The sequence below is a fragment of the Impatiens glandulifera genome, chromosome 3 (assembly GCF_907164915.1).
Source record: "Impatiens glandulifera chromosome 3, dImpGla2.1, whole genome shotgun sequence".
NCBI lineage: Eukaryota > Viridiplantae > Streptophyta > Magnoliopsida > Ericales > Balsaminaceae > Impatiens > Impatiens glandulifera.
This window is the reverse complement of record NC_061864.1, coordinates 17,874,746-17,890,820: the sequence shown is the minus strand read 5'-3', so window position 1 is coordinate 17,890,820 and position 16,075 is coordinate 17,874,746. Positions and strand designations below refer to the sequence as shown.

The window sequence follows — 16,075 nt, the reverse complement described above, 5'->3', positions numbered from 1 at the left end:
ACCAAGGAAACTATATGCATAAATATATAATTTATTTATTATTCATGGGTACACAACTAAAATTAAGGAATATGATATTTTTACTTTTATTAATATAGTTAGTTAAATTAGAATACCATCTATGATTTGGTTTACATAATTATATAATTTATTTATTATTCTTGGGTACACGACTAAAATTCAGGAATATGATATTTTTACTTGTATTAATAGTTACTTCAATTAGAATACCATCTTATAGTAATCAATCAACCCACCGACGAGTAATCTTTAATGTCAATCGGATCGAATACATAACAAAATGGATCGAAAAGTCTATTCATTATGGTCACCCGACCCATGATCATTCTTTCTTCTCGATCCATAACAAAACATAAACAATTCATCATCAAACATATAGAAAATCAAATCACACCACATTTTAGATTAGTCGAGCCTCTTAAACCAATCAAAGCCATAAAAATCTTTGTCCAAGCAAGGCCTCGAGTCTTCATGGAACAAGCTCGAGCTCCCAACTTCATCACACGAGGCCGAGATAGAAGAAAAAGAAGAGTTGTAATTGTTGTTATTATTATTATTATTTATTGAAACCAACATGTCGTGAGCTTTATCCAAGTCGTGTCTAAGCCTCACAACTTCCCTCTCAAGTCTCTCGTTCTCGGTCAATACACTCTCCAACCTCATCTTGATGGTTCTATGGTCATCCTCAAGACTCTGGCTCTTCCACCTCGCACGCTTGTTTTGATACCAAACTGCGACCCTTCTAGAAGAAATACCTAGTTCCATGGCTAGTTGCAACTTCTGATCCGGGTCTAGCTTGTTATTGAAGTTGAAACTCGTTTCCAAAAGCCTCACTTGGTCCTCGGTGAGTCTCTTCTTGTTGTTGATCTTTGGTTGAGATTTTCTACCATTGGAATAATGGATATGGTTCATTTTCTTATTTTAGTATACGTCGAAGCCCTTTTTGCTTTTTTTCGTCTTGGTGGGTACAAAGGGATCGATTTGATTCTAGGAACTTTATATAGATAATTGGATATATAGATCTGGCTGGCTAGGGTTTGAAATTAAACCTTGAACTTGAAAACTCTTTTTTTTTAGCATAAAAAAGAGATATATTGGAGGGCCCTATTGAGGTTGGCATATCATTTTCATTCAAGCATGTGATTTTCACATGGGTATGCCCTACTCTACTTAGAGTAGTGACACTAAATGATGTATGTATTCATGCATCTACTATACATTACCAAATGATAGCTAATATTTAGCTACCATTTCTAGTGATCAAGAAATAGAAATACAAGTACTTAATACCATTTCTATTTAAAAAAACATTCTTCAGGGCAACAATTTTAGTATTAAGTTAATTAGTACAAAGTTTTTTTAGGGATTGACTTACCTAAAGGACACCACCAAAAATAAAGAAGTTTTAGCAACATTTATTTCAAGCTCTGCAACATTTATTTTTATTTAGGACACTTTTAGCAATACTAGGTCAGATTGTAACTTAAAATACAACAATTTTCTCTATTTATTTTGCCTCAGTTTTGTCTATCTCTTTTTGAAACAATACTTTTCAATTATTTTCAACTAATTAAGCAACTCTTTACAAAAATTGAAACATGTGACATTATTCATAACTTATTCTATTTTATTGACATTTTGGTTTTATGTATTTTATTCATTGTTACAAATATACATTGCCAAATTAATCAAATCTGCAAACAATTATCCACAGTTGCAAAATAACAGCCTCTAAAGCTCTTTTTTTTTTTTAGTTTGAGAAACTATATGTATATAAGATTGTGACATTTGTATATATAAACATATGATTGTGACATGTATATACTTGCATTTTTATAACAATCAATTTTTCTTCTTTTCTTTTACTTAGAAAAAAAGTTCAAATATAACTGGTCACTAGAGATAGTGACGATAAGAGATTTGATCACATTATGTTCCTACTCGTGTTGGCTCTTACAACCACACAACTTTAATAGAAGACCGAGTGATATTATATTGAAATTCATTATTGGAATCGACAACAAACATGGTGGGTGAGTCATATATCTAGTCCTTCAATGGATTATTAGATAATTTGACATAATCGTGATGCACCACCGATCGAGTCATAGTCATTCTATAATTATATAATCACATGATTAAACGTTCAAAGGTTATGAGTCATGTTGATGTTGTTTCGAAACATTAGTTTAATTGTTGCTTTTGTTCATTTTATCAATTCACATGTCTTTATATCACCGTGAACCAATAAAAAAAATTCTTTTACTTATCTAAACTCTTTGAAATTTATGTTAAAAAAAAAATTGAAATATGAGAAAATAAAATGTTACCTTTTTGTGGGTATTCATGCACCCACCCAACCTTAAGGAAGGAAGATTGTAGAAATGAGTTAGGGGTCCATGATTAAAAATTGAGGTAAGTGTAATGTCCAAATTGTACGAATGACTGATCAAGGTCCTCAACTTAATGCACTTTTTTTTTTTTTTTTTTTTTTTTTTTTTTTATCTAAAGAATTATTGGGACCTTATAATATTAATGGCCATGCCATGCGCCACTCTATTACAATTTGTCACAAAGTGACTACTACTAGCTAGATAGGGTTATTGACATTAATATCATCATCATTGATTGAATGCCAAACTAATAATAATAATTGCTTGTTCACTCAACTGTGTTAGTCACTTCCAACAATCTTTCCTACTACTCAAACTAATCTTATATATATCTTAATTAAATTATCCTTATAAATTCAATTATAAACAATAATTTCTCATCCCATTTAATTAAAAACACAAAAATATTAGAGAGATGAAGAGTAGACCCAAGTGAACAAGTTGCAAAATTACAAACATGAAAAGTCAACAATTAAGTTCATAATGGAAAACAAGTGGTTGGCAGATAGATAGATAGATAGATATGACTTTTTTGAAAATGACTTGGAATTAGCTTATAAAATATACATTTTTTTTTATAAAATTTATGTATATGGGTTTAATTTTTCATAATAATATTGAACCAAATAATTAGAAATAAAGAGTAATTAACCAATTAATAATTAAGACTTGTATAATAAGTAGTGACATTTGATCGACTGATGGAGTGTAAAACAAAAGAAAAGAAATAAAAATAGCATTGAATTAAGACGCTGTTAGGTAGACAAAGTGACATATGACAGTCATAAGACAATGTCGTTAGGAGGCCATGCATTTCTTCCCCACTGGTCCCTTTCTATTTACTCTTCTTATTATGTACGTATGTCTCAAAAAATTCTTTTTAAATAAATAAATCTTATATATATTCACTTTCATTCACATTTTTCTTAGTTAATTTTAAAATAAAATTTTATACAACATATATAATTGAATATATAACGGGTAGACCCCCTTCCCTGACCTGGTTCTCGTTATGATCCATTAATTATACTATATATATATTAGAGTGTCTAAGTACATATCTATTTTAATATTTCAATGGAAGTTATAAGAAGCTTATATTTCCTCTGTATATAGATGGTCTCCATATTCAAACCTACAAACAGTCCTATATATTACATCAAATGATCGATCATATCTATATGACTATATCTATAGTATATGCATGCATGCATGCTTCTATATATGATTTATTAAGTGAGAAGATGCATGCATGATGAATACATTTTTTTAATTATCCCCCACATTAACAATATTAATTATCATGTTTATACATATATTAAATTAATATCATCCACTTGTTTGTGTTTATCCTAATTAATATGTATATATATAGATTATATATCTAGGAATTAATAAATATTAAACATTCAACGTACCCGCATAGAAGGGACGACACAGAAGCGAAAATTAAAGACATTAAAGACGGGAATTGAGACTCACTCCTGAGAAGAAATTCAGAAGGACAAGATACTGAATCATATAAGTAAACATACAACTACACGACAGACAAAGTATTCATGAATAGAAAGCTGAGGACAATGAGAAACTGATATCGAAGTAAATATGGGAGGTAACCCGGGAAAAAACGCAGAAAGTAGAATGTGCTCCTCTTGTATGGTCAACGAAGATTATCCCTAGACACTAGTTCATCCTATCCCTAAAACATTGTAATCAGATAATTCATTTACGTTTTTAGCTTTTTATATAGTTTTTATTCAGAATGTTACGACTTCAAAATTATTTTAAGCATGTCTAGAATGATCTCTTAAATTCGTGATTTTTTTTTTCATTTTTAAGAATTTTTAATGAAATAACGGTAAGGTTTTTTTTTTTTTTTTTTTTTTTTTTAAAACATTCAACATAGCCATCCATAAGCCCAACTCATGGACTAGGGAAGATTCACTCATGAATAGCATCTCAAATTAGAAAAAAATCTTTCCAAGCTTTGTCTGTTTTTATGTTCCACTCTCCTTCCACAGTTTCTCTCTCATTCTCTTTTTATTTATAAATTAGTAGAATTTTATCCAAAATTGTCAAATTTGTTGAAAATAACGAAAAGTTTATCATGTCATATCAACATAACTGTTTTATATAATATATATATATATTTAATATAATTATATAATTTCAAACGGGACCTTTTTTTTCTATCAAATAAAAATAAATAAAATAAAACATTCTCCATTCAACATACTTATTTCTATTTGATCATAATTTTGGAAAGAAATTATACGGTTATTCTAATTATAAAGTATCTATAATCTATAATGGAGATACAAATATTTTGTTAGGAATTTCAAGTTGAATAATACTTTCCTATTGAAATCAATTAATCTGATTAATTTTACAAGTCAACCAAATCATACTAGCAGATCAGCAAAGTAATAAAGAACACCAGATTTACGTAGAAAACCCTCTCAACACGGAGGGTAAAAAACCACGGGGCAAAACCAACAGATCACTAATCAGTAAGAAACCGATACAATTGTTCTTCTCAACTTTAAACCTAAAGTTGAGGTATACATACAGAGAAACTAATTTCATTCAAACCCAAACAAATCTAGGTTTGAGAAGACATGAAATTCCCTTTACAAATAAGAGAGAAATGAACTTAAGGGTAATCAAGACAAAGAAGGTGATACTCTGTTCTCCTTCTCTTCTTCTTCCTCTATATCTTCTTCTCTTCTTCTTCTTCTGTATTTTCTTCACTCTGTTTCTCTTGATCTCTTCACAGAACTCTCACTGAAAATTATGGTAAAGAGAGAAACAAAGTTAGGGTTTATTTGGTTTTTATATTGCCTAATTGGGCTGGACCCATAAGGCCCAACAATCTCCCCCTCCAGCCCACGGAGAGAGGCACACCGATCTTCAAGTCATCACTTGGTATTCACGCCGACAAGCCGACAACAAAGCTCAAACTTGTCTTTTGGAACTATCTTCGTAAACATGTCTGATGAATTCTTATTAGTGTGAATTTTCTTCAGCTTCATCTGCTGGCTTTCTATTGCATCTCTTAACCAATGAAATCTCACATCAATATGCTTAGTTCTGGAATGATATGTAGCGTTCTTGCTCAAATCTACTCTGGCTATCACAGAAAACAACTGCATCTTCTTGTTGCATACCAAGCTCCAAGAGAAATCTAATCAACCACAATAGCTCTTTACCAGCTTCAGTGACTGCAATGTATTCTGCAATTTGGATTTCCATGACACGGCTCCCCCTGTGAAAGTAAACACATAACTTGAAGTGGATTTTCTGTGATCCAGATCTCCAGCCATATCAGAATCAATGTAACCTTCTAGCACATGTTCATCATTTCCAAAACTCAAACACAAATTGGAAGTGCCTCTTAGATATCTAAGAATCTATTTCACTGCTTCCCAACGTTGTTTTCCTAGATTAGAAAGGAATCTGCTTACCACACCGACTGCATAAGCTATATCTGGCCTAGTGCAAATCATTGCATACATCAAACTCCCTACAACTGAGGAGTATGGCACACTTGACATTTCATCCTTTTCTTTTTCTGTTGATGGACACAACTTCTTGCTCAATTTCAAATGGCTAGGAAGTGGACAACTTACTTTCTTTGCTCCTTGCATGTTGCAAACACCCTTTCAATGTACTTTTCTTGTGACAACCAAAGTCTCTTAGCCTTTCTGTCACGAGTAATCTTCATGCCCAATATTTGGCGTGCTTGACCCATGTCTTTCATTTCAAATGTCTTGGACATCTCTTTCTTCAACATAGCTATAAACAGAGCATCATGTCCTGCAATCAACATATCAACAACATAAAGTAAAAGGATTATAAATTTTCCATTAGGAAATCTTTTGAAGAAAACACATGGATCTGCCTTGGTTTTCTGGTACCCATGACTCATCATAAAGGAGTCAAATTTCTTGTACCACTATCTCGGGGCTTGTTTCAAACTATATAGACTCTTCTTCAATTTGCAAACCATGTTCTCTTTTTCTTTCACTTCAAATCCCTCTAGTTGCACAATATAGATCTCTTCTTCAAGGTTACCATGAAGGAATGCAGTTTTTACATCAAGCTGTTCAAGTTCAAGATCTAGGACAGATACTAGACCTAACACTGCACGAATGAAAGTCATCTTTACCACTGGTGAGAAAATTTCCTCAAAGTCGATGCCCTGTTTCTGTCCAAAACCCTTTACAACCAGTCGGGCTTTGTACTTCATAAGTTCTCCATTTTCATCTCTCTTTAGCTTGAACACCCATTTATTTCTCAAGGCCTTTCTGCCCTTAGGAAGCTCCACAAGCTCATATGTGTCATTTTCTTGCAATGACTTCATCTCGTCTTTCATTGCATCCTGCCACTTAACTTTGTCTTTATGAGCTTGTGCCTCCTGAAAACTTTCTGGCTCTCCTTCTTCTGTCAACAGGATATACTATGAAGACGGGTATCTTTTAGAAGGTTTGTGCTCTCTTTCTGATCTTCTTACTTGGGGCTTTTCTGGCTCCACTTGATGATGTTGCTCCCCCTGCATAGAAGCATCATTAACAATATCATCATCATTACTACCATTCATGTCAGAGGTTTCTTCAACAACTTCTTCATCATGTTCATCTTCATTTGTTACTACTGACTGTACATATGAAGGAAGTGGTATGAGTTCTATGAACTCATCAACCCTCTCTAAATTCTCGTTGATTTCTGGACTTATCCCTATCTGACCTTCAAAGAACACAACATCTCTACACCTGACAATTCTCTTCTTTTCCGAGTCCCATAACCTGTACCCAAATTCTTCATTTTCATATCCAAGGAAAATACATGGAGTTGCTTTATCATCCAACTTGGATCTTTGTTCCTTTGGAATATGCACATATGCTTTGCATCCAAACACCCTTAGATGTGAGTATGAAACATTCTTCTTAGACCATACTGTTTCTGGTATCTCGAATTTCAAAGGAACAGATGGCGACCTACTTATGAGATAGCAGACTGTGCGAACTGCTTCTCCCCAAAACTGTTTTGGCAACTTTGCCATCTTCAGCATGCATCTCACCTTTTCTACAATGGTGCGATTCATTCTCTCAGCCACACCATTGTGCTGCGGAGTTCCAGACACTGTCTTCTCATGTCGAATACCATATTTGGTACAGTATGCTTTAAATTCCTTGGAGATATACTCTCCCCCGTTATCAGAGCAAAGACATTTCAGCTTACTGTCTGTCTCTCTTTCTACCATGACATGGAACTCTTGAAAGTAATTGAATACCTGGTCTTTTGTTCTCATAAAATAAACCCACACCTTTTTAGATGCATCATCAATAAATGTTAAAAAATATCGATTGCCACCCAATGACTCCACTTCAAAAGGACCACACACATTAGAATAAATCAAGTCTAACACACTATGTTTTCTTTCTGATGTCTGACTAAAAGAGACTCGATGTTGCTTACCAAATGGGCAGTAGTCGCATTTTAGAACCTCATCTTTGGTTGAGGGGATGTGCAACTTCCTCACCAGAATTTGCAGCCCTTTCTCACTCATGTGGCCAAGGCGTTGATGCCACAGATTTAGAGAGCTTTCAGCTTGTACTGCATTCAGATCATCTTTGAGTACCTTCACATGTGTTCTGTACAATGAGTGTCACAACTTCCCTTTTGCTACAATCATTGATCCTTTGCTGAGTTTCCATTCACCACCACCAAGATAATGCTTGAATCCATCTTTGTCCAATGCATCACCTGATATAAAATTTAGACGCAAATCAGGAATATGCCGCACATCTTTCAGTGTTAACCGATGCCCCTGTTCTGTCTGCAAATAAATGTCACCAATACCCACAATGCTTGAGTGACTAGTATTACCCATCTTCACTATACCAAGATCTCCAGCCTTGTACGTGGTGAAGAACTATTTATTCGGTGTAACATGATAGCAAGCACCTGTATTAACTATCCACTCAACTCCTTGGTGATCTTCTACATGTAGATATTGTTCCTTTTCACAAGAAAGAATAACTAAATCCTCTGCAGTTACTGTGGCTGTTGTATTTATGTTTTCATCATCTTTCTTCTGATTTTTGCCTTCATTCTGTAGTCTTTTCCAGGCTCTACAATTTTTCTTCATGTGAACTTCTTTACCACAGTGATAACATTCTCTTCCCTTAGATTTTGATCTGCCTCTTGACTTGTTATTGCCTCTTGATTGTTGTCGGTGTTCAGCTCTTCCCCTGTTCTCTGTGACTAGGGCCTGTGCACTATTTGTATTAGTTGACTTCCTTCTTGTCTCCTCATTGAACAAGCTGCTAGTAACTATACTCATAGTAAGCACACCATTCGGAGCTGCATTACTAACTGTCACAACCAATGTCTCCCAACTGTCAGGCAATGATCCCAATAGCAATAAGGCTTGTAGCTCATCTTTTAAGGTCATCTCCATCACTGATAATTGATTAATCAAGCTCTGGAACTCGTTTAAATGCTCAGCAACACTTGTGCCTTCTCTGAATTTCAGATTTACCAACTTTCGGATCAGAAACGCTTTGTTACCTGCCGTTTTCTGCTCATACAATGACTCTAGCTTCTTCCATAGCTCATGAACACTTTTCTCACTTGCTATATGGTGATAAACACTATCATCAAGCCATTGTCTGATTGTGCCGACTGCTTTCCGGTTCAGTTTTATCCAATCAGCTTCAACCATCTCTTTTGGCTTTGCACTATCTCCTTCAACTGGCTCATACAGATCCTTACAATAAAGGATGTCCTCCATTTTGGATTTCCAAATCTGCCAGTTATTGTTTGTCAGCCTGATCATAGTGCTACTGCCTTCCATCTGAACATGAGAAATGCACTCTTCAATAGAAAGTAAACCTAACAGCTCTAATACCACTTGTTAGGAATTTCAAGTTGAATAATACTTTCCTATTGAAATCAATTGATCTGATTAATTTCACAAGTCAACCAAATCATACTAGCAGATCAGCAAAGTAATAAAGAACACCAGATTTACGTGGAAAACTCTCTCAACATGGAGGGTAAAAACCACGGGGCAAAACCAACAGATTTCATTAATTAGTAAGAAACCGATACAATTGTTCTTCTCAACTTTAAACCTAAAGTTGAGGTATACATACAGAGAAACTAATTTCAATCAAACCCAAACAAATCTAGATTTGAGAAGACATGAAATTCCCTTTACAAATAAGAGAGAAATGAACCTGAGGGTAATCAAGACAAAGAAGGTGATACTCTATTCTTCTTCCTCTATATCTTCTCTTCTTCTTCTGTATTTTCTTCACTCTGTTTCTCTTGATCTCTTCACAGAACTCTCACTAAAAATTATGGTAGAGAGAGAAACAAAATTAGGGTTTATTTGGTTTTTATATTGCCTAATTGGGCTGGACCCATAAGGCCCAACATATTTTTGATTTATAAAAAATGAACTTGAAATCAATGAAAAAGAAAAGAGATGAAATTCAAGAATGATATTAATTTGTTGAAGACTAAAGTTAAACAACTTAAAATGGGATTTAAATATTGAAACTAAGAATCACTCCTTAAATATGAAATTTATCAAATTTGTAATATTTATTTTATTTATTGCATATGTGATATTTAGAATTGAATCTTGATTATCCTTTAGTTATTAAAAATGAAATATTCATTATCTTTTTTTTTGTATTGTAAGAATGAATTATCTATTAAAAAAAATGTCAATATAAACGGTTTTTACCGTTGATATTAAACAAAAAAAATGGTTCGTATTGAGTAATAACAACAGCTCAAAAAGCGGTTGACATCCGTTACCAGAACCTCCGTAGGCATTGCTCAAACATAAAATATAAACCATTTTTGGGCGGTTGTTATCACTCAATAACAACCGTTTTGTGAGCCGTTGTTATTAAGCAATATCAACTGCTCTAAAGACGGTTATTATTAAGCAGTTACAACCATTTTACATACAATTGTTATTAAGGAATATCAACAATTTTAAAAAAATGTTGTCATTACTTAATATTAACGGACATAAAGCTTGTTGTTATTAATCAATTTCTTAATTATAATGGTTGTTAACATTTTTTTTTTCTGAATTTATAAAAAAAATTATTTCAATTATTTAATTAAAAATCACTTTAAAATAAATTTAATTATTTTATACAAAATTTTAAATGACAAGATAATTTTTAAATATAATTCCAAAATTAACATTAAAATAATTTAATTCCAATACATACAAATACTACATTTAAATAAAAAAATCATAATAAAAAAAATAAAAAATAATAATTTTATCTTCATCTTCTATCATCTATTTCTTCTTTCTTCAGCATAACTTCCTATTCTTCATAATTAACTCTCATAAACCTCATCTTCTTCATAATTAACTCCGTCCAAATTTAGTATACCTACCTATAAAAATATTTACAACATAAATAATTAAAAATTAAAGTTAATAATATAAACATTGTTAGAGGAATCTGTTTAATCTATTTAACAACTTCTCAGTTTACCTCAAAAACTTGATTATAAAATGATAATTTTACCTAAGGCAAATGAGAAAGGAATTAAGAGCATTGATGTGAAGGAGGAGAGTTGTCGCTAAGATTTGAGAGCATAGGTTGAAGGATGAGAGAGAAATTGAGGAAAGAATAAGTAATCGATGTCATAAAAATAAAGGTTTTGGGAAGAGAGGTGATTGAGAAAAGAACAAGTTATTGAGGAGAAGTTATCAGACGATAAAAAATTAATTAATTAATTATTTTGTATAACAACCCATGATTTTAATGATATTTTATTTTATTTATTTTAATTATATATATATATATTATATTTTAACAAATTTAATTACTTAAATATTATATATATATATATATATTTATTAACTATTATTTAATATTAATTATTTTAAAATGGTAATATATATATATATATATATATATATATATATATATATATATTTATATTTATATTTATATATATATATATATTTATATTTACTCTATTAAATAACAAATCAAATTAATTATATATAAAATTTTAAATTTTAAAATATATTATATGTATATTTTATTAAATAAATATGATTATTTCAAATTTAATTATATACATATATTTATTTAATTACATAATATATGAAATTATATTATATTTTTAAATTTAAAATATATTATCATAAAATTTTAGTTTTTTTACTTATTATTATTATTTAATATTTATATTATATATATATATAATTCATATAATTATTTATTAATAAATTCATATATATTTATATAAATAATTATTAATTATATTTTAAATTTAATAAAAATATATGATTATATATTTTCCTATTTTCTCTATAATCTCTTTCCACTTATTAATTTTTTTCTTTAAATCTTAAATTTTAATTTCTCCTTTTTAATAGTATTTTTTATTCTTATTAAATCTTAAAATTTATTATTATTTTATATTTTTCATAAACACTAAATCTTATTAATATTTTTATTTTTACTTTCTCTAAAAAAAAATATTCCTTCATTTATATATATATATATATATATATATATTATCTTATCTCACTTTTATTCCTCATATAAAATAAATAAAAATAACTCAAAAATTACAAATAAATTCTCATAACAATTTTTAATAAAAATATTGAATAATTTCTTTTTTGCTAAAAGAATAAAATTTATTCAAACATTTTGCTGCAATTATAAAATATAATATAACAAAATTTATACAAAAGTTTCAGTAATAAAATATGAAAAAAAAATTTAAAAATTAAAATAATATATATAAGAATAAGTCTTATAATATCCTAAAGTTTAAATCCTAAATCATATATCCTAAACTCTAAACTAATTATATAAATATATATTCTTATACAAAAACTTAACCTTATACCCTTAACCTTAAACTTATTATATAAATATATATTCATATAAAAAATATAATAAATTAATAATATTATTTGAAAATATTTATAATTAAAGATATCATAAATCCTAAACTAGTTATATAAATATATACAAAATTTTAAAACAGGTCATTACCCCCTCCCCTTATATCAAATTTATATTAAGGAAGTGGGTCAATATCAACCGTTTTAAAATTCTGTTAATATAAATGTGTTAATATCAACCGTTTTAAGAGCGGTTTCTATTGACCCCTTTTATATCGAGTTAATATCAACCGTTTTAAGAGCCGTTGATATTGACCCCTTTTATATTAATGGTTTTTAAAACTGTTGTATTACCTCTTAATATCAACCGCGGAACAAACGGTTACTATTTTTCTATTTTTGGTTACTATTAATGTTTTTTTTACTAGTGGACCCATGTTAAAGCTTCATGTATTAGTACATATGCTACATTCAAAATAAAAAATAAGAGAAATTGTTAGATCAAGTTATTTATGCCATCGGTAGCAGAAAGAGCATAACAAAACAACCAAAATAGTATAACCAAGGAATTCCCATCTCTAGTTCATCCCAAACTCCTGAAAATAAGGTTAATGAAAAAAAGACTCAAATTGCTGATAATCATGAGAAGAAAGAAATTCTCATCTCTAGTTCATCCCAAACTTTTGAAATTGAGGTAAAAATTGAAGAGACGAGGACAACATGGATATTGATGCCCAAAAATTGCCCCTTAAAGAGAGTGTAATTGCATAAACCTCGGTGTCAGAATTAAATCAGTTATATTTGAACAAACTTCAAATGAAAAATTATTTAAGGTTCCTATTCCACAGGAGAACATTACTAAAGATTTGTTACAAACTTTTGTTGTTTTCTTTGGTGTTAAAGATTTTTATCATTATATGCAATACTTATTCAAAGGGATATCACATATGTTATAGGAGAAACACTTCCTCGTATACATTGCTATATTTTTTTGGGCTTTGATAATCATTAAATAAACTATATAGATAATGATGCCCTTGTGAACACTGTTGACGTCGAACAAATTGATACTATTTAATAATACCAGCCTTAACTTAGCCGGTCAAAATGAAAATACTTTGCAAACAAAACTACCAAAACTAACATGTATCCCGTGCATTTGCACGAGTAATAATATAAAAAACCGTGAAAAAAATATTACTGTAAAATTTTTATGGGCGGGTCAACCCATAATCCGACCCAAGTATCCATTTACTCTCACATATATCCAAATTAACCACAACTCTCAACCCGGCAATCCGGACACTTTAAAAATTAAGCATCATTATATATATATAGATTAATTAGTTAAAAAGTTGAACTTATATTGTTAAAATATCACGCGTTTATCAAATTTTGGGTTGAATTTAAAATATAAAGTGTTATTAGCCTAGTTGATTAAAAAGTTGTACTTGTTTTGTTAGGTTGAAAGTTCGAACCATACCTATAGCATTTTTAATTTTATTTTTAACCGTTTTAAGTTTATGGGCGGGTCAACCCACAATCCGACCCAAGTATTCATTTACTCTCACATATATCCAAATTAACCACAACTCTCGATTCGGCAATCCGGACACTTTAAAAATTAAGCATCATTATATATATATAGATAATATAACCAATAAATACGTACTTTGCAAATAAAACCACCAAAATAGTATAACCAAAAAATACTTTACAAATAAAACCACCAAAATAGTATAACCAAGAAATACTTTGCAAACAAAACTACCAAAATAGTATAACCAAGATATACTTTGCAAACAAAACCACAAAAATGGTATAACAAAGAAATACATTGCAAACAAAACCACCAAAATAGGCTTCTTCGAAGCTGCGTTCACAACAAAAAAAAAAATCAACAAAAATAGGACCAAAATAGCATATAAAATAGAACTTTAGTAGCACCAAAATAAATACATCACGCTTACAAAAGAACATAACAAAACACTAATTTATGGTAATTTGTTTTTCCAAAAAAAAATTATTTCTTCTCTAACTGCAGTTTGAAATTAGAGGTACACCTCTCCACATTAAATCGGGTAGCCTAATTCTATGATGTACCTCATGTTGCACCAACAATAATTGGTGTAGTTAAACCAACACTTGTACCTGCACCTTAATCAACAAACTAATTATTTATAAAATATTTTGCTATATATAATATGTTATAAAATATTATGCTATATAAACAAATAATATTTATAATATTGTGAGGCATAATTCTATGATGTACCTCAGTTGCACCAACAATAACTAGTTCAGTTGGACTAACACTTGTATCTACACCCTAACCAATAAACAAATGAATTATTTATATAATTTTATTCTATATATAATATGTTATAAATAATTAATCTGCTATATAAACAAATAATACCTATAATATTTTAAATAATAGAGAATTCGCTTTGAATATTTTGCGAGGATTGGCTTTGAGAAGATGGACCTTAATTACGAGGTCTATCCTTGGGAGGATTGTCCTCATGATGATCGTCTCTTGTATGTTCTTGTATAATTAAAAAATGAATTCAACACATTCATGATATCAAAAATTCTTATTTAAACAATACAACGTACTTGCATTGTCTCTCGGAGGAGCATTGACTATGCCACCACAATCATTTGTGCATCTTTTCTTGTTATGACCTTCTAGTCCACGCTTACTACAATGCATTATGGATCCTCTCTTTGACATTTTACCATGAGATTTTGGGTCATCTGAAGTTTGTCGTCTACACCTTCTAAGTCTACCAACTGATTTTAAGATGTCTTTTGGCGGTAAAACTTTAATGTCACTATACCAAGCATCTGGTCCCCGCATTGGTTTTATGTCAAACATATACGGCTTTAAATATGTATCTTTCTTATACTAATGAGAAAGAGTCTTCTAAACTCCCATTGGTTTGGCCTATTGCACAGACATTATGTACAGACGGGATGCCACTAATATTCCATGATTTACATGAGCATCTTTCAGTTCCTAAATCAACTGTGTGTCTATGATGAGCATATGTAACTTCAAATTCACGACTACCAAAAAAGTTCAAATGACATTTGTAATATTGAGACTTATTTTCTTCAATTTGACTTTCGGCATTTGGTGATATGTTGTGAGGCCATTTTCGTACTAAAATGTAATACTTAACTCTCTTTTCCATTACTTTTGACTTGATTAACTCTAACATAGTGCATATGTTTTTATCTCGAGCTTGAAAAATAGAAAAGTTAAAACTCTCACACATGTTATTGTCCACAACGTCACATTTTGGGGTCTCTAATTGAAATTCTTTGTCCACATCATTTTTGGGACAGAAACTGCACTTCTTAAAAAACCAATGCCACAAGTCTATGCTCTCGGATTCTACAACATCCCATGCAAGAGGGTATAATCAGTCGTTTCTATCTCGGCCAACTGCAAATAAAAGTTGACTCTTGTAAATTGTTTTTAAGAAACATCTGCCTAATCCGAGTATTGGTCTACACCCTGACAACCAACCTTTCTTCATTGCATCAAGACATACATAAATTCGTTGAAAATGTAGTTCATTTGCTTCTTCATCACGCGTAAGTTTCAACTATGCTATTGATATAGAATTTGTGCAATTATTTTCAACAGCATAACCAAATACTTTCCGGTACTATATTAAAGAACTACCTTTCAAATCTTTAGTTACCATTCGTTTAGCTCTTGCAAACATTAACTTTG

At 30.6% G+C, this 16,075-nt stretch overlaps 1 protein-coding gene across 1 annotated transcript; it reads right to left on the bottom strand.

The window, feature by feature from the left end:
- Nucleotides 1-238: 238 nt before the first annotated feature.
- Nucleotides 239-1,063, bottom strand: LOC124931955 (homeobox-leucine zipper protein ATHB-52-like). Its single transcript, XM_047472545.1, has 2 exons — nt 596-1,063; nt 239-530 (listed from the first exon to the last, which is right to left on the bottom strand). The coding sequence occupies exons 1-2, from the start codon at nt 931-933 to the stop codon at nt 521-523; spliced, it is 348 nt and encodes a 115-aa protein (XP_047328501.1). The 5' UTR covers nt 934-1,063; the 3' UTR covers nt 239-520.
- Between the last annotated feature and the right edge of the window lie 15,012 nt (nt 1,064-16,075).

Excerpts from the sequence above, each read along its gene's own strand:
- LOC124931955 (XM_047472545.1), bottom strand. The coding sequence starts at position 933 with ATGAACCATATCCATTATTCCAATGGTAGAAAATCTCAACCAAAGATC.